The sequence below is a fragment of the Nannobrachium achirus genome (genome assembly GCF_963921795.1).
Source record: "Nannobrachium achirus genome assembly, chromosome: 22".
NCBI lineage: Eukaryota > Metazoa > Chordata > Actinopteri > Myctophiformes > Myctophidae > Nannobrachium > Nannobrachium achirus.
Window position 1 is genome coordinate 8791203 of NC_137829.1, and position 25398 is coordinate 8816600.

The 25398-nt window shown below is 50.2% G+C and overlaps 1 protein-coding gene across 2 annotated transcripts in view; it reads left to right on the forward strand.

The window, feature by feature from the left end:
• Positions 1-4255: 4255 nt before the first annotated feature.
• The window catches only part of bcor (BCL6 corepressor), a 32700-nt gene continuing 11557 nt past the window's right edge, over positions 4256-25398 (forward strand). Inside the window, exons 1-7 of one of the 2 annotated variants that reach the window (XM_080753631.1) lie at positions 4256-7377; positions 10104-10160; positions 10865-11042; positions 12450-12803; positions 15610-15906; positions 18697-19037; positions 20825-21124. In XM_080753631.1, the coding sequence (XP_080609757.1) occupies positions 4258-7377; positions 10104-10160; positions 10865-11042; positions 12450-12803; positions 15610-15906; positions 18697-19037; positions 20825-21124 (4647 nt within the window). In that variant the 5' untranslated portion in view covers positions 4256-4257. The remainder of the gene's footprint in view (positions 7378-10103; positions 10161-10864; positions 11043-12449; positions 12804-15609; positions 15907-18696; positions 19038-20824; positions 21125-25398) is intronic. The other variant, XM_080753632.1, reaches the window with a different exon arrangement.

Sequence of the window (25398 nt, forward strand, 5' to 3'; positions counted from 1 at the left end):
AGCGCGACACACACACACACACACACACACACACACACACACACACACACACACACACACACACACACACACACACACACACAGAGAAAAAAACAGGCAGTCAGTTCCGTTAGACGCGGATGTTGTTGAGGCAGGCCGGGCCTTGGGATGAGAGGGGGGGGGGATGACAAGGCCGGGGCAGGGAGGAGCTCTGTGGAGCGCCCGAGAGGCTGATTAATGGGCTTCAGGTCACGGTAATAAAAGCGGCGTGCCAGCGGCGGCAGCGAGGCTCACAGACGCGTTGCTTTGCGATGATCGAGGAGCCGAGTTTCTCCTGCTGCTCTCAGCACTGTTGAGCACGGCCAGGCTTCGCTTTTACTATATTAGGGATCCGGTTCTCTCCCACTCGCCCACCTAATCCTCGCATCGGCTCTTCTAGCAGCGTGTGTGTGTGTGTGTGTGTGCGCGCGTGCGTGCGTGCGTGTGGTGTTTTTCTTTTTCTTCTTTCAGAAATTGTGAAAACAGCAGATCTACATGCTCACAATGCCTCGCCGCACGTGTTATACAAAATGTAATGCCTCAACTCTTAGTGCTTGTCATGGTGGGGCGGGTCCCCAGTTAAAATATGATTATTTTGGGGGTCACGGCCTGAGAAGGTTGAGAACCACTGACTTAAACCACAACGACATCCATGATGTCTTTTTAACGGCTTTATCCCTAAACCAAGTTTTGATTTCATATAGGGTCTGTAGGCTTACTTAAAAGGTTTTTTAAAGTAAAGTGGTTCTCTATATCCTGATTGTATCCAATGGGGATAGAGAGAACTCAGCCGGGAGGATACAGACTAAACAAAAGTGATGACACAAAGAAGTTAGCAGACAAAACTGGAACTGGAACACTACCCTATAAGCATGAAGCTGATAAATGCGTAGGCTACTCTCTTCTGATTGGTTGACATTTCTACCTGAAAATGTATTTCATGTTTATAAAGAGAGACATGCAGGGAGACCCCTGTTACTGAACACACACTCTATTCTATAGCAATGATTACTATCAGAATATAGTGCTTTAACCTTTTAACAAAACTCTTTGTTAATACAATAAAACAATCACTTAACCTACCTTTTTAAAGGTTGGGTCTATAAGGCCTCATAAAACATTTAGAATGCATTAGCATACCTAATGCACTTAATAAGGCTTCATAACACTCGTTAAATATTTATAATTATGCATAACAACTTCTAAACAACAAACAAGGTTTATTAAGTGTTATACGTTTTGAGTTTTGGTGGGCATAAACTCATAATGCATTGTAAGCTCAGTGGAACTGCACATTATAACTACAACTTAGTTATTGTTCTAACTGACTAGGTTATGGTACTTATTATGTGCTGTCCTGCCAAGCTTATTAAACTTATAAAACTTCACTAGTTTTCATACATGATTATAAACATTTATAAAAATGAAGCCATTTCAGTGCATTATCACGATTATGATGCATTGTTAGACCTGACCTACTGTATATAAGTGCAGTGTAACCAAATTCTAGACCGATTGACCTGATCATGAGATCAATTATCACTACCAAAAATGTTTTACGGGTCGATAATGCCGTCAGTGTCGCATAATCGCATTGTATCCATATTATTCATTAACCTGATTTCTAGAAGAACATGACACATCCACAGGTTGACAAACTAGACATACGGTAGCTAATGTTGTGGACACCGTATTTTATAGTGTGTGAATATCCATAGACACTCTACCCAGAAATCCCAGCCTTATTACACGTACACATACATTCTGATCTCATCTATTAACCTTTAGCAGAGTGTCACAACTTCATCATTGAATAAACATTTAAGTCTAGAATTATTTATTGCTTTAACTATTGAAAAATATGAAAAATCTGAACATCTGTAACTCAAATATTTGCTGCCTTCTGGGGGGTCCCTGGAACAGCATATTTTGAGATGGGGGTCCGCGGCCAAATACATGTAATTTTGGGGGTCCTTGCCATGAAAAAGTTTGAGAACCACTGATTTAGAAGAAGGATTTAGAAAACATTTATAGAATCATCAGGTCAAAAATATTCAAAGACTTGCACAAATGTTCAAGATCTTTCAAAAATAGCAGATCTACAAGTTCGCAGAGTGGCACTAAAATAATGGTTAAAGTGGATCAAATCTAAAGAGACACCAGGTCTAAATGGGTTAAACATTTAAGTCAACAACTTGATTTTTCTTTGTATGATGTACTTTTTGCATCGTACTTTATAGCTACACTTAAAAATTGATGCCTCGCATGCTTTATACCAAATGACACCTAAACCTTGAAACGTTGCTATTTGTTCCAAAAAGCTTATACAAAGTTATGCTTACGTGTGTATATAACTGCTCCAAATAGCAAATGCACGATTATCCAGTTTTTTTGCAAGCTAGTTTTTCGCTGTATGACACAGCTCTGTTTACACACCCCTTTATTCACTTTTATTTGTTTTTGTACATACATTTACTAGTCTTGATTCACGTCTGCTTTATTTCCTGTTTAGTTGTTTGGCAAATGTAAACCTAAGCCCAACTGAATTGTACGCATGATGGGTTAGATTCTCGAAAAAGTACTTTTTAGGTTTTACATTTCATAATGATAGGGGGTTGATGGGTTTAATGCTTTCAGTAAATCAAAATGACAGTGCATTGTCACTGGTCTATTTATTCCATACCATTAAAGGTTGTGTAATGGTCATGTGTTAAACAAACAAATAATATGCTAAATATTCATGGGGTCACTGGGTTTCATAATTTATGTTTTGTTTTTCTGGGCAATATCTTGTCTGTATTTGGCATGCTGAATCAGTGTTTTGTTAATTTTCCATTTTGGTGTGTTTACTATTTGTCTCTTGCATATGTGCGTGCCTCAGTGCGTGTCTTGTTTTTCCCGTGTGGGCGTCGGTGTGAGTGTTTGTTGATCTGTGGCCCCGTGTTGGCGGGCGGTAAATGGTCTCCCACCGTAGCGGTCTCTGATGTATAATCTTGGCTCGCTCCGCAGGCTGAGGGAAGGGAGAGCGCAGGTCAAGGAGGGCACAGAGAAACCAGTGTGTGGAGAACGTGACTGAATAGATGGCGGCCCCACAATGCTCGTCTAGCCCACTGGGTGGGCGGGAGAGGGGCCTGCGAGAGGGTGGTGGAGAGGAGGGGGCTGGGGAGGAGGAGAGGGAGGGGGGGGGGCCGTGTGAGGGGTGTTGACGGGTGGGAGGAGGAGGAGGAGGAGGGGGCCAGCGCAAGGGGCCACACACTGCTTTCATTTCTTGTGACTATATTCCATTGGGGTCATGAGTGCGTTTGTGCGTGCACGCAGCGTCTGCGAGAGAGAGGGAGACGGTGCAAGAGGAAGTACAATGATAGATATAGCTGGCAGAGCAATTGTCTCCCCTTCGTGCTTTGCTTTACTCCACCACCACCCCACTCCCCCCCCCCCCCCCCCTCTTGCTGCGCTGAAAGGCTGCGGTGGCTCTGTCATCTGTAAATGCGGACAGCTGCTCTCGGTGAAAGCGTCACATTGGCTGAAGCATCACACGCAATTGCTGCAATGGAAACATACGCATGTCAATATATTTTAAATTTCATACTCAAAAGTTTTTTTTTTAAAGAAGTTCACCACTATGAGACTTACATAATATAAATATGTATGCGTGTGTGTGTATATACAGTATATATGTATATATAATCTTTTTTAAGCTGTTCTTTACAAAAACTTCCTCCACCGTGGCATCACAACAGCGCTGTTGTGGCGTGTATGTGCGCATGTGGTAGACCCCAGACACTGAGTGCTAACTGTTTGCTCGTCTCCGCAGGGCAACATCTGTTCGTGATGCTGAGGCACAGACCAACCTGGAACTAAGACAAGGAAACCACATCACACAAAACATGGCAAGTCCTCCTGCTCTGTTAGCCGCCCCGTACACACTCGGCTGACACACACAGTTACCATTATCTGGCGCTACACACATGGTCCGTTTAATTATTTGCATGCCAGCATCCACCTGGCGTTACTGGACGTCTATCACTCGCTGAATTGGTTCTGTGTTTTGCAATGGGTGCTCTGCTTAATGGCTTTAGAGTTATCTACATTCCATGCACAAATTCAAATTTGTATTTGAGGAGTCTGCTGTCTATATATTTGTGTGCTGCCGAGTGCTGAGTATTAATTCGTTTTTCTTTTCAGGTGGATGCGAGGCTAACACCTCTGGCAGCCATGGGGTTGGATCGGGGCACGCTGATGCGCGATGGCCTTCGCCTCCACGGTGGGGTGGTTTACCCGGGCATCCGAGCGCTGACGGCCGAGAAGAGCCGCGAGGGAACGGCCCTCCCCCTCGGTTATGGCAGGGAAGGTCTGCCGGAGCTCATCTACAAGCCAGAGTCCCCCCTAGACAGTCGCAAGGCCACCAACGGCTACCTGGGACTCTACAAGGGCGCGCCCCCAGGCCTTCACAAGCCTGTGCTGATGCCTGGGGCTGAAGCCCTCGGCCTGGAACGCAGAGGTGTGGGGCCTGGGGAGAAGCCGTCGGAGCTGGGCCTGGCGGGTGCTGGCGGCAGCTACCTCCGCCTGCCATGGCTAAGCCCCTACCCTGAAGCAAGCATGTACCCCTTTATGGACTCTTCTAAGTACGCAGCTCTGAGCATGTACAAGGCCTCCCTCCTCAGCCAGCCCAACCCCTATCTGCCACAGCACCTGGCCTACCAGTCTCTGTGTACGGCTCAGGGCGGTGGTGTCAACCCTGCCTCTGCCGCCGAGCGGCTCTTCTATATGACGCCTTACCCCCCCTCCCCCATTTCGTCTCCCATGGTGGCTCCCCCTATGAGGATCCCTGCGGTGACGGTGGCCCCCACATCCATGGTGCATTGCCAGGACAAGGGACTAAATGTGGGGTCTCCGTTTGGGCAGCAGCTCCACCAGCCTTCTCACAGTCAGCACCACCAAGCGGAAAGGGAGAGGTCGCCCAGCAGGATTGGCAAACCAAGCCGACCCCCGTCTAGTAAAGGCCCCAGCAGCAACAACAATAACAACAACATCAACAACAACAGTAACAGTAACAGTAGCGCTGGTAACACTGGTGGGAGTAATAGTAGTCTCCCCATTGATTCTTCTCCTCATGCCTCTTCTCGTCACCCCCAAGCTCCTCCTCCTCCTGCACTCATTGACAGCTCCCTGGACTTACAGAGGCCGGTCCCTAGAATACCCGCCTCATCAGCATCTGCATCCTCCTCCTCTTCTTCCTCCTCCCAGTCCATGCCTCATCTATTCTCTGTGAACAGCATGGCCCCAGAGCAGCCCTCTCCTGCCCGTCCCAGTCCTCACAAACCCCGGCCCAGAGATGGGCCGTCCGATCACAGAGGTGTTGGGAGTGACAGGAGACCGAGCAGGTCCCCCTCCAAACCTAGTTTTGATCGGCCTGCTCACCAGCCCCCTGCTACCAAAGAGCAAACCGAGAAGCCCCTTGACCTGTCGGGAAGGATGCTGGAGTTTGGCCTGCCTCCTAATGGGTTCCCCGTCAAGATGGACACTTTGGCTCCGGGGGCACGCTATGGTATGGCTCCCAGCCGAGAGCTCTTAAAGGAGACTCTGTCTATGTCTCCCCCCTCGCACCCTCACTCTGTGGTCGGCAGCACTTCCTCCAAGGCCTCTGAGAGGCCAGAGATGATCAGCACTTTACACTCCTCCTGGGTGGTGCCCACCCCCCCTCCCTCTCACACGCAGCACACCCCTGGTCGGCCCCTGTCCCCAAGGTCTAATGCAGACCAGGGCCCTCCCCAAGCCAAAGGCTCTTCTCCCTCTGTTATCAAACACAAGGGCCTGGAGAGGGTTCTTCCCCAGCAGCGCAGTTCCTCCTGCCCCAGGATAGGGGAGCCCAACCATACTGTGCCCTCCACCCAACAGCACTCAAGCTCCTCTCTGGTCACGTCCAGGCCCCTTTCCCCCAAGCCCAATGGTGATTGGGCTAAACACAGCCCTAGCCAATCAGAGCATCCTGTGGTGCCGGGCCATCACAGAGAGTCAACAGAGAAGTCCTCCCAAGCCTCTAAGAGAGGTGAGACAAATCCAGAAGTGTCGTCGTACAAGAGGCCCTGTTTGGAGAACGGTCACCCTCCGGGCCACCTGTATCTGCCTCAGAGCGATGCTTACCTGAACCACAGCCTGGCCTACGCCAACAGGTACCTACACTACTCCATCCCTGATGGCATGGCCCTTCACTCCCTTCCTCTTGCAGGGAAAGGTCCAGTCTACCCTCATCCGGTACTGCTGGACAGCCTTTACCCGTCCCACCTAGCAGCTAAACACCCCATGCCCTACCACAACATCCCAGCCGGTCCCGGCGGGGAGTACCTCACCTACAACTCCCAGGAGATGGCCCATCCTCTGATGCAGCCTCACGCAGAAACCAAGCCCCAAGAGAGGGGAGACGCAAGCCTTAAACCCCGGGGCCAGGAGAAGCCCAGGGGCCCCGTCGAAGAATGTGGAGGTCACAGAGACCGCAGCGGGGTGTTAGTTGCGGGGGAGGGGAGCCAAGCGAAGCCCGAGAGGGAAGTGGGGGAGCACGGTGGCGGTCACACTAAGACCCTCTCTTCATCTTTGTCCTCCAGAGACAAAATTGTCTGCATCGACCTTGTTCACTCGGACACGGACATGGAGTCTTCACCGGCTGTCAACAAGCAGCCTCTGCCTGTCCCCGGTGTTAAGGTCAACCAAAATGAATGTTGTCATGGCAACCAAAGTCAGACAAAGACTGAAGCCGAGCCAAAACACCAACAGCACCCTTCTCATACCGTCCATCGTGACCACAGCCCCTCCCTGAAGCACAGCCATGCTGACAGGCAGTCAGAGACTCACTTTGGGAGGCTGCGGGTTTCCCAGGATACAGGCTATCCTAGCGTGACGTCCAGTCCTCCTCCCGCCTCCCCGGCGCTGGCTCTCCGGGCAGAGGACAGCGCGGAGGAGCACAGCGTCAGCTCTGACCCCGAGGACCAGGACCCGAGCACCTTGCGCTGTGCCCGCACCTCCGGCTTCTGCGGAAAGAACAAAGGGGACAGGGGCAGGCGCGCCCCGCCTCTCCCCGCCTTGTACCGCACAGACACTGGGAGGGACGTGGAGCGGGAAAGGGCCCACGAGAGGGAGGCCGAGAGGGAGGATAGCATAGTGGACCCGGAGGAGTCTCACGGAGAGGTGGATGAGGACGAGGGAGAGGAGGGCTGTCACGCATCCTCTAAAAGCTCCCGGAGATCCAGCCTGGCTAAGAGGATTGCTAACTCCTCAGGCTACGTGGGCGACCGCTTCAAATGTGTCACCACAGAGCTGTATGCAGACTCCAGCAAACTGAGCCGCGAGCAGAGAGCACTGCAGGTGAGCCCCCCAGCACTGTCTATAGTGGGATTAGGGTGGGAGAATGGCTGGGGAGAGGTGTTTTTGTGGTCACTGAGCAGAGGCACCATGGCGGTAACACATTTGAAACACACATTTAGTTTGCCTCATACACAATCCAAGCAGGGATCAATCTCCTAAATCCTCCCCTTTGCTGGGGCCAGTGTCCCTGCTTGTATCCATGCCCCAATATTCGGACAAAGTAATACATTTTAGAGTGATAGGCCAACATTTACTTGCATGCCACTGCTACGGCCATTTCCTCAGTAAAACTTGTGCAAGGCTGGTTGAAGCCAGGCTGCCAGGCAATAAGCTAGTTGAAGGGCAGTTCAAAGGTTAACCTAGACTGCCATCTCTGTATGTTGATTAGGGAACAGTCTGTGTAAAGGTTGTTCCCTGGTTCAGATCGCACACCCTGTGCGCGTCTGTGTGCGTCCATGTGCAATCGGTTGGCGCTCCCAGCATGCGTTACTGCTGACTGTGCTATGGACCCACTATATAGTTTGAGAGCGTGACTGTGTCTGCCTCATGCAGGGGTGTCACACCAAATTCTGGGCCCTGGGTACAAGGATTCACTGTGGGCCTCTGCTTTCTTTAACTATTGAAAAATAACAGATATACAAGCTCATAGCGCGGCACCCCGCGGTGACCAAGATTGTAGATCTGCTATTTTTGAAAAATTGTGAAAAGTCTTTGAATATTTCAGATCCTTCTAAGGTTTTTGGGAAAACCCTATGTTTTTATGTCAGTGGTGCTCAAACATTTTCATGTGAAGGACCCCCAAAATGATATGTATTTGGCCACGGACCCCCATATCAAAATATTTAGTTCCGGGGACCCCCCAGAAGCAGAATTTGAGTTACAAATGTTGGCTTAAAAAAATACACATATTCAAAGATTTGCACACATTTTCACAACTTTTCAAAAATAGCAGATCTACGAGCTCGCAGCGCGGCACTCGGTGGCGCGCTGTGAGCTTGTATATCTGATATTTTTCAATAGCTAAATAGCTATAAAATAATGAAGGCCCCTCCACCTTGGGCCCTAGTAACTCAGTCCCACTCCCCCCCCCCCCCCCCCCCCCCCCCCTTGTGACGCCCCTGGCCTCATGGTTCACACTGCCTCTGGCTACGCTTAACCCAAAGGTGAGCTGAAAGGGGGCCCACAATGTGCTTCAAATCCACCGGCAGTCCCTCTTTGGGGGCCCCTCTTAGCACTCTACTCCTGCCGCCCCCATCCCCCCCTCCCCCCTCCCCTAGAGCCCCCTCCCGTCCTACCGGGCCTGGTTGCTGTCCAAGGTCATAACTCTCTCTCCCCCTTGGCTAAAAGGCCCCGGCTCGTCACTCACATCGCACGACACTCATGAATGCACACGCACACAGACACACAATTACCAGCAATGCCGCCTGCGGTGTGCCATCGACCTTTCAGCCCCTTCCCACTCATATACGCACGGTTAAGCTATTTATGTTAGACTGGTGTCTCTGGCCCTTCTGCTTAACGTTAAGAGCACAGAAACACAAATAAGGCATATTGAATGTTAGCGACTGAGGCAGATATGTTAATGGGTTGCACATGTCTCTGCGTATATGCATATGTCGTTGCGAATGCACCCCCTGAAAACTGTGGTTTGTCTGTGTCATGCTTGCTGATGCAGAGCGGCGACACAAAGCTATCAAATAATTCATTTCTGGATATCTACGAGTTGAATCTGGAGATCTGGTTGAAAAGGGGGGGGGGGGGGGGGGCACACAAATCAATGAATCATTCCTGACCAGTGGTGGATAAAGTGAGATGTTTTACTTGAGTAAAAGTATCAATACTGCAATGTAGAAATACTCCGTTAGGGTGCCCTCACACCAAAATACCTAGAGGGAATCCGCCAATGCATTTCAAAGAGATTGGAGCGTTTTTTTGCCAGTAGAGGATTTCAGCAAAAAAAATGCTCCATTCTCATTGAAATGCATTGGCGGATTTCACTAGGTATTTTGGTGTGAGGGCACCCTTACAAGTTAAAGTCCAGAATTCAAAATGTACTTGAGTAAAAGTATGAAATGGCATCAAAATGTACTAAAAGAATTCAGAATTCAAAATGTACTTGAGTAAAAGTATGAAATGGCATCAAAATGTACTAAAAGTACCAAAAGTAGTACAAAATGTTTGAAAATAGCAGATCTACGGCTATTTTCAAATAGCCAAGGTATAGAATAGGGCTAAAGTGGCTAATGTTTTATAATATTATAATTTATCTACAAAGTAACTACCGGTAGTAACTAAAGTTTTCAAATAAAGTGGAGTAAAAGCACAATATTTGGATCCGAGATGTAGTGGAGTAGAAGTAAAAGTATTGAAAATTGGAAACACTCAAGCAAAGTACAAATACCTCAAAAGTGTACTGAAGTACAGTATTTAAGTAAATCTACTTAGTTACCTAACACCACTGTTCCTGACTGGGGCTAAATTGTTACGAAATCTTTTGCGTGACTTCAGTTTCCGATGTGAATCGTTTGATAGTTTTGATGCTGTATTCATTGATTGACCTGTTGACTCATTTTATTTGACTGTGTTGCTTTGTGGGACTGTTGGCTGCCTGTTGTTGAATGTATAATTATAAATACATGTGGAGAAAGACATGCAAAAAAAAAGAAAAAAGCAAAATGAAATGATGGACAGATATATTGAGCCCCCCCCCCATTCTAATTGCTTAGATGGAAGTCATATCACAAGAGGAGAGTAATATAAGTCAACCTGCTGCTAACTGGGAGGTCAGTTCTTTACATTTCTTATCACATCTACCCCTCAGACAGGCTTTCTCTCCTCTCCTCTTTATTTCTCTGCACTCAAAAATCTCTTATTTTTCACGGTTATTTTTCTCTCTCTGCCTATCTTTCCCTCTCCATCTCTCTCTCGTTCTATCTCTCCCTCTCTCTCTCTCTCTCTCTGTGCCTCAGGGCTTTAGTCATATGTGTTTCCTAGCTGTGTTCATGTTTCAGGAAGGGAGATGCCAGGGACTTTAGGGCCCCAGAGCGCATGGACTCACAGTGGCTGCCTTAGTCTAACCCATGTCTGGATGCCATGCTTGTGATTTATCTGTCTCTCTGTCCTGTGTGTTTATTGATTTTTTTATTATATTTTCACCCGTTGACATATTATTTATTTTGTTTGTTTCGTAGTTTTTATTTTTTTTATTTTTCTATCGTCAGACAACGTGATTTTTCTGATGCGATGTTTTTGCTTCGGTAGCTGTTGAGACCAGATTGAGGCTTAGAGAGAGGTATATGTGTGGTGTGGGCAGACAGTGAGTGGTTTTCATGGGTTTCTCTCTGTATGTGTGCGCGCGTGTGTCTGTCTTGTCTTTTGTGTCTGTGTGTCTGCATACGTAAATGTGTGTCCGTGCGCGCGTGTCGTCTTGTCTTTGCATGCGTGCGTGTGTGTGTGTGTGTGTGTGTGTGTGCGTGCGTGCGCATAGCGGGCAATGATGCGGTTCTCGGAGCTGGAGCTAAAGGAGAAGGAGGGAGGGAGCGGCGGCAGCAGCGTGTGCGTGTCTGCCTTGGCTGTGGCAGCAGGACGGGACTTGGCCGACGGCCAGCGCAGAGAGCGAGAGCTGGAACACTGCCAACACACCACCAGGCAGGGAGAGAGGGAGGGTGAGTAACCCAGCACCACACACACACACACACACACACACACAAACGCGCGCACACACACACACACACACAAACGCGCACACACACACACGCACACACACCTACACACGCTATTTCCGAGAGCGGAACGCTCTGAAAGGGGACATGCACGGAAAAATCGGCTCTTTCGCGTACACGCGCGCGAAAGCACACCACAGTCGCACGTGCACACTCTCGCACGCACATGCGCCAAACGCTGAGGCAAGACTAGGTCACTCTGAAAAGACGATATCGCTCCCCTGTCCCTCTGTTCGGCAGCGCACGGCCGCGCGCGTGCGTGTGCCTGCGCACACACACACGCTTACACAAGCGAGAAGCACCAGAGAGGGAGGGAGGGAGGGAGGGAGAGAGCACGAGGGAGTTTTATTTTCAAGAAGCCTTTTGTGCTTATCTGCGCGGAGAGACGATCGAGAGAGGGAGGGAGGGAGAGATTGCACGAGCGAGAGAAGGGGGGGGGGGGCAGCAGCAGCAGCAGGAGGAGGAGGGGCAGCAACAGCGAGTTTAGAGTGAATGCGGGGGAGAGTTAGCGGGTGAAAGCGGATGGGAGAGCGCAACGGAAAGAGAGGAGGGGGGGGGGGGGGGGTTACTTACGTTGGCTGGGAGCCCAGCTGTGTGTTGGAGCGAGGCCGGGGCTGACGTGTGAGCCTAATTATGGCACGGAGAGGGAAAGAGAGAGGGAGAGAGAGAGAGCGCAAGCGAGCGCAGGAGCAGGGGGGGGGGGGGGGGGGCTGTGGGTGGGGGCGTGGGGGGAGGGTTAAGGGGCTAGAGTCACGCTCTGTGTGGGAAGGGCGTGGCGCGGTCATGCCGTGGGGGAGGACAGGGGTGGGGGGAGGGGGCGGTGACGTGCGCACACACAGAGAGAGAGAGAGCGAGCGAGCAAGCGAGCGCAGGATGTTTTCTCTCCTCTGTCCTGAATGGAAGCGCGAGCGAGCGGCCGCCTCGAACCAGTCGAGACCGCTGGCTCGGCTCGCATCAGATTAAAAAGTCTTTACCCCATCAAAGTTTTACTGCCTGTCTTTAAAGGAGAATAAAAGCTGGCTGGTGTTTAACTGGCATTCTCCCTCCTGCCCCCCCCTTTCCTCCCCTGTGTCTCCCCCCCCCCCCCCCCCCCCCCCCCCCCCCCCCCCCCCACACACACACACCCCTTGTTTCTCTGCTTTTCCTCCATCATGCCTGGTGGTCGGTCGGTCTGTCTGTGTCTATCCCTTCATGTTTTCACTCCCTCGTCTGTCCCCTTTTTCCTTTCATCTCCCGCCGTCTTGTTTTGCCTTTCCCGGTTCTCCCTCCTCCGGATATTCCATCTCGCTGCCCTATTTCCAAACCCAACCCAACCCCCACCCCCGTCCCACCCCACCCCTGCGAACTCAGGTGTCCGGCCAGCCTACGGCAACAACAGGGTTCCAGTCCTCCAGAGGTGCGGGGGCCCACGGGAGCCCCCGTCCCCTGGCCAGGGGGCCCGAGAAGGGGCCGCCAGGAGTGCTAGCCAAGGAGGGCCGCTGCACGAGGGAGCCAGGAAGGCAGCGAGAGAGGCTGAAGGAGGTTATTGTTCGCCCCCCACATTGGCACCGGCCAACGGGCACCTCCAGGAGCTCGCCTACGCCGGGCCCACCAGGAAACGCCCTCTCTGCACCAAGTCAGAGGAGGAGGAGGATGACGGGCGGGAATGGGAGATGAGGGCGTCCCACCCAGAGAAAAGAGCCAGGCTCTCTGCTGCTGCTGCTGGTGAGAAACGTTGTCGTCTACTACTGACTCGCCCTCAGTTTCTGCCCTCTTATATTCTATCTATTTTTCCTCACGCCTTCGTATCGTCATAGTCTTTGCCAGGTTGCGCTGAATTGTCCCTCATCACTTCTCTCCCCAATCAATACCACCTTAACCTGTTTAGGCCTGGGATTATTTAATGCTTTAGCTATTGAAAAATAGCAGATCTACAAGCTCACAGTACGCTGCCAGCTTGTAGATCTGCTATTTTTGAAAAGTCATGGAAGTTTGTGCAAATCTTTGAATACACTTATTTTTAAAGGGAACATTTGTAACTCAAATTTTGCTTCTGGGTGTCCCTGGAACTAAATATTTTGAGATGGGGGTTCCGTGGCCAAATACATATCATTTTGGGGGTCCTTCACATGAAAAAGTTTGAGAACCACTGACATCGAAACATGTGTTTTTCTAAAAAACCTTAGAAGCATTCCGAAGACACATCGGGTCAAAATATTCGAAGACATGCAAAAAAATTCAAATTATATATATATTTTTCAATGGCTATATTTTTTTAATTTTTAATGGCTAAAGCATAAAATAATGCGTACCCCGTTCTAAATAGTTTAAAACACACTGTCACACAACAACACCCCTGGTCTTTGTCCCCCCCGTCTTTCTGTTTCTGCGTGTGTGTCTGTGTGGCAGCCAGCGCTGAGCGGAGAAGAAGTGTTTTAATCCCGTCTTTGAGCGGAGCGCAAGGGAGAGAGAGACTATGGGTGTGGGTGTGGGGGGCGGGGGGAGGAATGAGAAGGCGGGGGGCAGCCATTCTCCCTCTCCTATTCAGCGCTGCCGTTCCTCCGCTGTGCTCGCCCGCCCTCTTCAAAGCTGCTCTTTTCTTCTCTTTTCATCTCTTCTCTTTCTTCCCTCGTCTGTTTGGGTTGCTTTCCCCCTTTTTTTCCTCTCTTCTTTTTTTTTTTTTTTTTTTTTTTTGGCATGAGGTATCGCTCTCGCTCTCCCAGCGCTGGCAGACGAGTGGAATATCCACCCCCCACGTGAATTCTGAGGGGGAGTCTCTGCCTCTAGTTCTCTCTCCCTCTCTCTCTCTAGCTGTCTGTGTATGCAGCTCTTTAATATCTTTCCTCTCCTTCACCTTGTGCTTTCCTTCTGTTTCAAATTCGGTTGCCTTCCTGCCTGGCGTGTGTGTGTGTTTAAAGTGAGGCTCAGATGAGGTTTTAGTGGGTATGTAACTGCTAATGCCCTTTGGTGTGTGTGTGTGTGTGTGTGTGTGTGTGTGTGTGTGTGTGTGTGTGTGTGTGTGTGTGTGTGTGTGTGTGTGTGTGTGTGTGTGTGTGTGTGTGTGTGTGTGTGTGTGTGTGTGTGTGTGTGTGTGTGTGTGTGTGTGTGTGTGTGTGTGTGTGTGTGTGTGTGCGTGCGCGCGTGTGTGTAGTCTATATGGCGGCTGTATAGTGTTTAGAAAGAGAGCATACGGTATGCTGTATATCAGTGTTTCTCAAACTTTCACATTTCAAGGTCTCCCCTTAATAACTCTGACAGTGTACAAATGGAACCAAATGCCATTTGGTTCCATTTGTCAGAGTTAAAGACTTGTACGGTTCATTTTAGACCCCCTCCTAAATAGTCTCGCGTAGCCAGACAACTATTCCACAATCTCCGAATGCTATATAGAGTCTGGAACGGCAGATCCCGAACGGCGAGTATCGGAAGTAGCCACTGCTGACGGAAGTTGGCGGAACTGTCAGTAGTCCCACTGGAAACATAACAGATGCACACTCGCACAGAGTCATTTGAGCAGCATACTCTTGTTATGCGTGTATAGTTTAAGAAAACAATTGAAAACATCATGGAAGTAACACCAACAACACCAGAGAAAGACGAAATAATAACGCCCCAAAAAATATTGAAAGGAGACGTAACGTTTCCAGTAGGACTTGTTATTGCTACTGCACCAAGGGAGCGGTTGCGTCCCATCCGCTTTATCTCGCACTCATCGTTTCTATTTCCGTGCCCCAGACTGTATGCCGGGAGCATTTGCAAATCGCGGAGGCAACAGTCTGGCCACGCGAGACTACCTCCTAAAGGAACCCACAGAGTCCCTGGAATCTACTTTGAGAACCACTGCTGTATATCGTTGACTATTTAATACAGCTACAACACCAGAGAAAGACGAAATAACGCCCCAAAAAATATTGAAAGGAGACGTAACGTTTCCAGTAGGACTTGTTATTGCTACTGCACCAAGGGAGCGGTTGCGTCCCATCCGCTTTATCTCGCACTCATCGTTTCTGTTTCCGTGCCCCAGACTGTATGCCGGGAGCATTTGCAAATCGCAGAGGCAACAGTCTGGCCACGCGAGACTACCTCCTAAAGGAACCCACAGAGTCCCTGGAATCTACTTTGAGAACCACTGCTGTATATCGTTGACTATTTAATACAGCTACAACACCAGAGAAAGACGAAATAACGCCCCAAAAAATATTGAAAGGAGACGTAACGTTTCCAGTAGGACTTGTTATTGCTACTGCACCAAGGGAGCGGTTGCGTCCCATCCGCTTTATCTCGCACTCATCGTTTCTGTTTCCGTGCCCCAGACTGTATGCCGGAGCATTTGCAAATCGCAGAGGCAACAGTCTGGCCACGCGAGACTACCTCCTAAAGGAACCCACAGAGTCCCTGGAATCTACTTTGAGAACCACTGCTGTATATCGTTGACTATTTAATACACAGCTGTATGTGTAAATGTCGGCACGTATATATCTATAAATGTGGGCTAGTGAATTCACTAACGCCGGCTCCTTTCCGTTCCCAGACGAGTGCGAGCAGCCCTGTGCGGACGACGAGGAGGACGAGGAGGTGAGGAAGCTCAAGGTGTGCATCGAGCTGAAGGGCCTGCGCCTCAGCAAGCCGGCCGTGCCTGGCGCCCCCTCCCCCGACCGGCCGGACGCCAAGCTGGAGAGGCTGTGTCCGTGGCCTCAGCCCCGCCTCCCCGGCCAGGCCCCGCCCCTCCAGCGGGACCGCAAGGTCCGCGCCGGCGACCCAGACGACCGGGCGGCGGCTCAGAGGGCCGAGCTCAACAGGAAGTGGGGCTGCGAGAAGCTCGTCAACGGTGAGAAGTGGTTTTTCAACCTTTTTCCATATCGAGGCCCGTTATTTATTCGACGTTCGAGCCACGGACCGCCGTCTGATGAGATGTAGCCTCTGAGACCCAAAATGTAGAATATTTCATTGTAGTTGGGTAAGATTTTGTCCACAAGTCCATGCTGTATTGATGTGTTAGCAGAGATAACAGGCAAAAGTTGATCAAAACAACTACATTATCTAAGTGTGTAGATTATTTTCAAACTAGAAATACTGTTCCTACGAAACAGTGTGGACTCGCTGCTCCTTCATTGGCTAAAGGCCCTGACTTTGTACTGTCGGACAGTTTTTTGAGGAGAATAACCTGAGCATATCAAGATTTGTGGGAACATAATACAAAAGATTTCATGTGGGTGTTGTTATTTATATCAGGTCGTACTTGTTGGTGGTGATCAAGAACGCTGCTCCTCATTGGCTAAAAGCTCTGCCTTTGTACTGTTGGTCATTGTTTTGAGGAGAATGAACTTGACCTATAAAGATTTGGTATAACAGAGGGGGCGTAAAGTATAGCATAACATACTGGTCTCGAGCCAACGTGTTGTTGTTATTTACTCTATATCAGATCGCACTTGTTGGTGATGATGTCACCTAGAACGCTGCTCCTCATTGGCTAAGGGCCCTGCCTTTGTACTGTCGGTAATTTTTTTGAGGAGAATGAACTTGACCTATAAAGATTTGGTATATAATCCTCATTGGCTAACGGTTCGAGTGACGAGTGGTGGAAAGCGAGGTGGACGCGAAAACTCTGTTGAAAACCACTGCTCCAGGGAAACAGCGATGCTGTTCGCGTCTCTTCAGCCGGGTGTGGGGGAAGGGGAGCGGGTGGTTTGCGTTTGGCTCCGTTTTTGCTTTCTTGTTTATCAAGCCTGTGTTTTGGGGGAATTCCCGTTGGTGGGGGGTGGGGTGGGGTGGGGAGGAGGAAGTGAGGTAGAGGAAGACTTCCTTCTGCCAGGGGAACGCCAGGGGTCCCCGCGAGGGGGGGGGGGGCCGAGGGACCGCATCGCACTTAGAAGTGCTCCTCCCCCATGGTTTGGACTTGGAACTCTTTTTTTTTCCTCCTTCACACAGCCAATGCACACGCCAGGCTCAAAGCAGAACGATGAAAGAACACGCAAGAGAGACACACACACACACACACACACACACACACACACACACACACACACACACACACACACACACAGAATTGCCTGCCGGAGATGTATGTGAGCAGGTGTACTGTGACTAATGTGTGATCAATGATGTTTTTCCCCTCAAGGCCAGTCAGAGAGAGAGAGAGAGCGATGGGGGGGGGGGGGGGTTGGGTTGTGCTGATTAAAACCAGGGCTTTCCCTTATTCATGCACCCAAACCCAGGCTGAGAAGGCCACGCGATGAAGAGCAGAAAATAAAGGGCAGGGGAGACATTAGAGGAAGTGAGTAAAGCACAGAGGTTTTGGTTTCATGTTCCCGCAGAAGCCGCAGCGCTTGATTGGCAGTCGTTTTTTTCCCCCCCTCCTCTCCACACCTTTTTATTTTTAATAAATGAAATCACCCTGGCAACATCCATGTTCTTGTTACGAGTCCTGGCGTTCCACTGAAGGTGTCAATGGTGTGAGGACATTTATTCTTATATTTAATATAATATATCGTCATTGTCGGGCAGAAACCACGTATCTCCAAGTTTCAGATTTGTACGTTTTTTTAAAGCCCTGCTTCATCATACAAGGCCGTCGTCGCACAGAAGTAGTGAAAACAGCCGATCTACAAGCACACAACGCCTCGCGGTGCGAGGCGTTGTGTGCTTGTAGATCGTCTGTTTTCACTAGTTTCAATCATTTTTAAAATGATAAATGCAAAACGAACGTTTTTGGACATACAAGGTTTGCAACCGACAACGACGATATACTGTATATTTCTGTTTTATTGAGGATTTCGTTTTTTGGACTGAACACTCCCTATTCATTTCCATGGAGAATTTCCCAATTCCACAGCCTGCTCACGGCAAAAAGAGGAGCCGTGTTTTGAATAGAATGAGTTTGTATATTCTAGCGGCGCCAGGTAATCGTACTATATTTTAATTTCCTTTTCCCCACCGGTTCAGAGTCATTTGGAACATGGATTTAATGAACGGTTCATATAAAGGAATTACAAATGCAATAAAACCTTGGCCAGAGCACGCCTGCATAAATCTAGAGGAAGGGCTAACAATGAAAAATCTATGGAGGCACTGTATGTCGATATGTTGTTAATTAAATGCCTTTCTGACATTGCACGTTCAAGGGCAATTTTGCATTTGGAGCGCAAAACGTGTGGCGTTGGAGGCCGAAAACCAGACAGTGCCACACTTGTTTAAGGAGATTACTCATAGGAGTGTCCTTGCTGCAGTGACTGAGTGTCCGCCTGTGTTTGTGCTGTTGCATTTGTGCATGATGTGTGTGTGTCTGTGTGCGGGTACGTGTGTGTGTGTGTGTGCGTGCGTGGTGCATGCGCGTATGAATTTTCCGTGTGCGTCGGGGTGTGTGCGGGCCGGGGTACGTGTGTTCGTTCGTGCGTGCATGCGTGTGTGAATTTTCAGTCTTTCTATTTTTTCCTTCCTTTCCCTGTGCGAGCAGGCACGCTGTGCTTCCAGACAGCGCTGTGAGCTCATTAATAATCCAACACAGGGTGAGAGATGGCCTTGCAATACCTTCCCATCCTCCCCTGCCGCTGCGCTCCGCTCTCCCACACTATCAGCCTCCCTCTCACTCTAGCCTCCCCTCTCTCTCTCTCTCTTCCAGGAGTGCCGGCCTGCCCCCTCCCCCACGGCCAGCTGAAGGACAGGCCGCCCCTGTTGGGCCCCGTCTCAGGTGACCGGGGCCCCAAGGAGCCCAGGAGGGGCTCCCCCTCCCTCTCCCTGGCCGCCGCCGAGCCGCTGGCCGCCGCCGGCGGCGACCCTCCCCCCCTCCTCAAGCCCCGTCGCCATAGTGACACGGACAAACCCAAGGGCAAGCGGCCGTGCAAGACCAAGCACACCGGCAGCCAGCGGGAGAGGGAGAGGCGGAAGGAGGCCGCTCCCAGCGGCGCCCCCGGTGGCCAGAACGGCTCCGCGGCCGACCAGGAACCAGCCGAGGAGGACAAGGTGAGTCGCTGATCCTGGTGTGTGTCAGCGGAGGCTTCGCCCCACCACTCTCAGGGAGGGACGATAAATAGCTATTATCGCGATTAAAAAACACTCGCGATAATCGTGGAGATTTTAATTTATCGTGAAATGGTCCTCGGTCATGCACTGGGATCAATTCAACCTTTTATTTACCGAGTTTACATATCCGGTTTAAACATTTAAACCCTCTATAATTGGTAAAACAGACCTGGAAACAAGGTACTTGATAATCTTTTTTTGTCACTCCCTACCAAATCTCTTGGCCAAAAAATAGCCGATCTACAAGCTCACAACGCGTGGCACGTTGTGAGCTTGTAGATCTGCTATTTTTTGGGGGCAAATATTCCGCCCCAGATTAATGGATGTTGGGGGTATTTCGATTATCGCGATAATATCGCAAATTGCGATAATTGCGATTTGGTCACAATTAATCGTGACGTGAATGTTCATACCGTCCGCCGCGCCACAGTCCACAGTTTTCCACCATGCCGTGTCTGCATGCCTCTGATTATGCAGCTGGGAGCGAGAGAGGGAGGGAGGAAGGAAGTATGTTTACAATGTTTAGAGGGCTGCTGGAGCTTTGACCTCCCCGTGCCCTTAATGGTTCCCTGCGGAGCCTCTCCGTGTGTGTGCCTGCTTGCGTGTGTGGCTGTGCGCGTATGCATTTTTCCATCGGCGTAATCGCTGAATGCGTGCGCCATTTGTGTGCTATTTTGTGCATGCGGGTCAACGTCGGGGCCGTGTGTGTGTGTGTGTCTGTGTGTCTGCGTGTTTGTGCGCATTCTTTACATAACGAGAAAAACCCCGGTGCAGTCGCATAGTTCACTTAGCGCCGAACATTTCAGCTGCACGCACGCACGCACACACACACACGCACACACACACACACACACACACACACACACACACACACACACACACACACACACACACGGAGTGAGGAATGTGGCAGCCGTGGTCTAGCGCCGTCTGAAGTGCCTGAGTTCAAAAGGGAAAAAAAGAAAAAATGAGCACGGGGGGAAAAATTGAGGGAGGAGAGGAAGAGAAGAAAAAAAAAAGTGAAAAAAAAAAAAAAGCTTAGTTGTTTTCCGCCAGCGCTGCTCTCCTCTCCTCCCTCGCTCCTCAACCTGACAGCTGCTTCGACACGGAATTCCACCGAGGCGGGCGCACACTTCACATGCACGCGCGCAAGCACGCACGCACGCACACACACACACACACAACACACACAGCCAGCCATTTCCCTCTCTCGTCTGTTTTGCTCAGGGGCCTCTGTTGGTTTAGTGTTTAAAGAGAAGTGACATGCCAACCTGCAGTGTTTGAGCTGCAGAACAGTTGGTGTAAGGTGTGTGCGTAATGTATATAATACTGTGTGTTTGTGTGTGTATATGCATAGATACAGTATGTATATATATCCTGTGTGTGTGTGTGTATGTATGTATGTATATGTGGGTATATATACTGTATATGTATATCGTCACTGTCGTGCAGAAACCTCGTATCTCCCAAGTTTCAAATGTGTACGTTTTTTCGCAAAGTAAAGCCCTGCTTCATCATTCCAAGGCTATCGCACAAAAGTAGAGAAAACAGGCTGTTTTCACTAGTTTAAATAATTTTTAAAATGATAAATACAAAACAAACGGTTTTGGACATACAAGGTTTCCACCCGACAACGACGACATGAGTGTCCTGCCGGTCTGTTATTCTGTGGCCGCTATAATCACCCCCCCACCAATCTCTCTCTCTCTCTCTCTCCCCCTCCGCAGCTGAGCGAGCAGCGCAGCGCTCAGAGGAAGAGAGCTGCCTCCCCTAATCATTACCCCTGCTCTCCGGTCAAGCCTTGCTCTCCCGCCGCGCTCTCCCGTCCCCCGCCCTCCCTGCAGCCCCAGGCTAATGGGAAAGGGAGCGTCCCACCAGAGGGGGCCGTCGGGGCAGGGGCGCGCCGGCCCCCGCCTCCCGCCGAGTCCCCCGTGGTGCGACCCATTCCGCCGGAGGCGCGCAGGCTCATCGTGAATAAGAACGCCGGGGAGACGCTGCTTCAGAGGGCTGCGCGGCTCGGCTACGAGGTAAGAAGAACAGGGCCTCTCGTCCCCTTCGTCTCTCATTCTGACTGGCCTCCTCACCTTTCTGGGTTTTTTTCTTTTTCATTTCATGTACCCCCAACCACCAAGCCTCCTCCTGTGCCCTCCTTTGTTCTTCTTGCCTTGTGATTCTACCTAGGGATGGCACGATAAGCGATATTATCGTTTATCGTGATTAAAAAACACTCAAGATAATCGTATAGTGGAGATTTAATTTATCGTGATATCGTCCTCCGTCATGCACTGGGATCAGTTCACTTTTTATTTGCCGAACTGCGTATCCGGTACCATTTAAACCCTCTGTCGGTAAAACATACTTATAATATACGTACTTGATACAGTCTTTTTTTCACTCTCTACCAAATCTCTTTGCCAAAAAATAGCCGATCTACAAGCTCAAAGCAAATGTTCCGCCCCAGGATAATGGATGTTGGCGATATTTAGATTATCGCGATAATATCGTAAATCGCGATTTCTTTGGTCACAAGCGATCACGATATGAAGTGTTCATATGGTCCCATCCCTAATTCAACCTTGTATATAGCTCTACTCTTTTTTTATTTTTTCTACCTCTCCCTGCTCTCCCCATCTTCTATTCTTCCCCCATCTGTCCTGCTCTTCCTGTTTGGCTTTTTCTATCATTTCCTCTCGTTTCACTCTCGCTTAACCCTTTATTCTTTCCCTTGTTTTATTCTTTCTTCTCATAATCTTAACTCACGCTTTCTCTCTGGTTTCTGCTCTCTCTCTCTCTACCCCCCTCCCTCCCTCCCTCCCTCCCTCCCTCCCTCTTTTTCCCTCTCAGTGCTCTTTTCTCTTCCTCTCTTTGTGACTCAGACTGTCACCCCCCTCACTCTCTCTCTCTCTCTCTCTCTCTCTCTCTCTCTCTCTCTCTCTCTCTCTCTCTCTCTCTCTCTCTCTCTCATTCTCTCTCTTCCTGCGCACACACACACACACACACACACAACCCCCCCTCCTCTCCTCTGTGACTCGCGCCGTTCTCTCGCATCTCATTAATTTTCGGTGAGGCGAAGTGTGACATGCACACACACACACACGCACGCACGCACACGCACGCACCCACAGACAAGCAGACGTGCGCAGTCTGCGCACGCACACACCGGCAGTACAGCGCGGTAGGATCGTTATATGGAGACTGATGCACGCTGCCTCTTTACAGCACTGTAGTTTTTATTTTTTTTTGCTTTGTTTGAAGCCTTCTCTCTCTCTCTCTCTACCTCTCTCTCGCTCTCTCTCTCTCCCCCCCGCACCCCCCCCCCCCCAGTTCCCATTCCCACACTGAATGCTTTTTAATTAACTCTGGATATGTGGTTGGTGCTCGTTCCGTCTTATTGTCAGGTGCGTTCAAGCCTCTAACTCCCCCTCCCAACACACACACACACACACACACACACACACACACACACACACACACTGTGATTATTGGCCGTCTCACTAATTGATTTGATCGATTCGATTGAAGCGTATCGCGTCGATGCAGACGCTCAATCCGCAAGGCGTCGTGGATTAGCTCTGCGCTGCGGAGCTGTCGGCTCAAGAACCGGAACGGTCGCGCGTTTGTGTGTGTGTGTGTGTGCTCGCGCGTGTGTGGATTTAATCACCAGTGGAGGCGTCTTCGCAGGAGTGTTAAATAGGTGTGTGTGTGTTCGTTTTTTTCCTTTTTTAAGTTGCTCATTAACTGATCACATTATGGTAGTAATTGTGTGTGTGTGTGTGTGTGTATGTATGTGTGCACGCGCACACACATTGTGCGTGTCAGTGATAATGACGTGCGTGTGTGAGTGTGTGTGTGTGTGCGCGCGCGTGTGTGTGTAAAAAAGAGCGAGGGAGTGTGAATGAGAGGTAAGCACTGGGAGTATAATCGCGTTCTAATGGCCCTCTAATGTGCCGTGGTGACTGTGGTTAGCTGTGGCGGCGGCTGTTTTTTCTCCCTCACACACACGCGCACGAGCGCGAGAGCAGTCAGGCACAAGCACACGCACACACACACACACGCGCAAACGCAGTCAGGCATGCGCACACACACACACACAGGCAGCAGAGACACACAGGCGAGATCACACGTACACGCGCATGCGTGCGTGCACACACACACACACACACACACACAACACACGCAGGGCAGAGCGCAGCAGCAGCAGCGGGGGTTCAGTCAGCCGTGCTGGAGAGAGATGCCGGCTCGTCGCTCTGATTTATGCGTCTCTCCCCGAACGTTTTTTTCCCTTTCCTTTTTTTTCCTTTCCTTCCTTCGCTCGGCGTGCGGAGGGGAAAGGGAGGGAGGGAGGGAGGGAGAGGGAAGGCGGGGGTGTTGTTTGCGCAGCGGTCAGCGCCTTGTTTGTGTAGTCTCAGGTTCTCTCCTCCCCCTCTCTCTCTCTCTCGCTCTCTCTCGCTCTATCGCTCTCTCCCTCCTCTCTCTCTCTCTCTCTCTCTCTCGCTCTCTCTCTCTCTCTCTCTCTCTCTCTCTCTCTCAGGAAGCGCGTCTCTCACTGCCTGTGTGTGATAAGCCTGGGGCAGACCCCTGGGGCTCCCACACACACACACACACACACACATATATGCACGCAAACACATGCGCGCGCATGCTGCACACGCAGAGACACAGCGATTTATGCATGCGTGCGCACACACAGACACACACACACACACACACAGAGAGAGAGAGCAGCGCTCCTCTCGCGCTGGTGTTTTAGCACCGCGAGCTCCGGGCTTATCACACGCAGGCAGAGAGATACGAGAGCCTGAGAGAGACGTGCGGCTAGCGCTTGCGCGCGCACGCTAGTGTGTGCGAAAGGCACACACACACACACACACACACAGTCACGAGGATAAACGTGCGCTGTGTCCCAATAAGCACGCGCACACAAGCATCCTTCCACGCGTCCTCCTCTCTACACCACTGCTGCAGAAATGCCTCTCGCTCTCCCCTCTCCCCACACACACGCATTTCTGTCACACTGAATGCAGCGCGCGCACACACACACACAAACACGTCATTCAGCGCTCCCTCCGCCGTGGCTGCGCCCGGCGCCCGACACTCTGCATATTTCATGTTCGTTTAGTTTTGCGATCCGTGCCTCCGCACATGAAAGCCCACTCTCGCTCGCGCGCAACCGCTCGCTCTGCCTCGCTCCCCCTTTTATTCTTTCGCTCTCTCCCTCGTCTGCCTGGCTCCTGGAGCATTTGAAATGGTAATGAGGAGGAGAGGAGATTCTGCGGATGTCTTCATCCCTCGCTCGCTCAGGGGCGTCACAAGGGGGGGAGGGGGGGAGTGGGACTGAGTTACTAGGGCCCAAGGAGGAGGGGGCCTTAATTATTTAATGCGTTAACTATTGAAAAATAGCAGATATACAAGCTCACAGCGCTGCGAGCTTGTAGGTCTGCTATTTTTGAAAATGTCGTGAAAATGTGTGCAAATCTTTCAATGTGTGTGTGTTTTAAGCGAACTCCGATTTTTCTCCTGGGGGGTCCCTGGAACTAAATATTTTGAGATGGGGGGTCCGTGGCCAAATACATATCGTTTTGGGGGTCCTTGACATGAAAACGTTTTAGCACCACTGACGTAGAAACATAGGTTTTTCAAAAAACCTTAGAAGGATTTGAAATATTCAAATATTTTTTTGCACAACTTTTCACGATTTTTCCAAAATAGCAGATCTACAAGCTTGCAGCGCGGCACTCGTCTCAGTGCCGTGCTGTGAGCTTGTATATCTGCTATTTTTCAATAGTTAAAGGTCCTACACCATGCATTTAAAAATAATTTATATAACACTGTTTGTGTCCCAAAAACGTTTTTGAAAAGGTTTGAGGCTAAATTACCACTCCTGAATACAGAGCCCCTGTCATTTCTGCCTGGCTTTCAGAGCATTTTCAGCTGCAGTACCACATTGTCCTGAGTGGGAGGACTGCGCTATTGAGCCAGTTTTGGCCCCACACTCCTCCCCACCTCCTGCTTAGCAGGCCTGCCCACCCCTCCCCAACCCTCTCCCAGCTCCTCCTGCCTCCTTCTCAGGCCTGCCCACCCCTCCCCAACCCTCTCCCAGCTCCTCCTGCCTCCTTCTCAGGCCTTGTGACATCACAAATCTGACCTTTCACAATCAGGACCGTTCTGAGACATGCCAACATAGATCTGCCCATAAACTGAGAAAGACACAATGGTCAGAAATAGGACTTTGTGAGGATAGAAGTTGCTGGTGGGACACCAAGAAAATACATAAAAATTGGAAAAATGTAAATTCATGGTG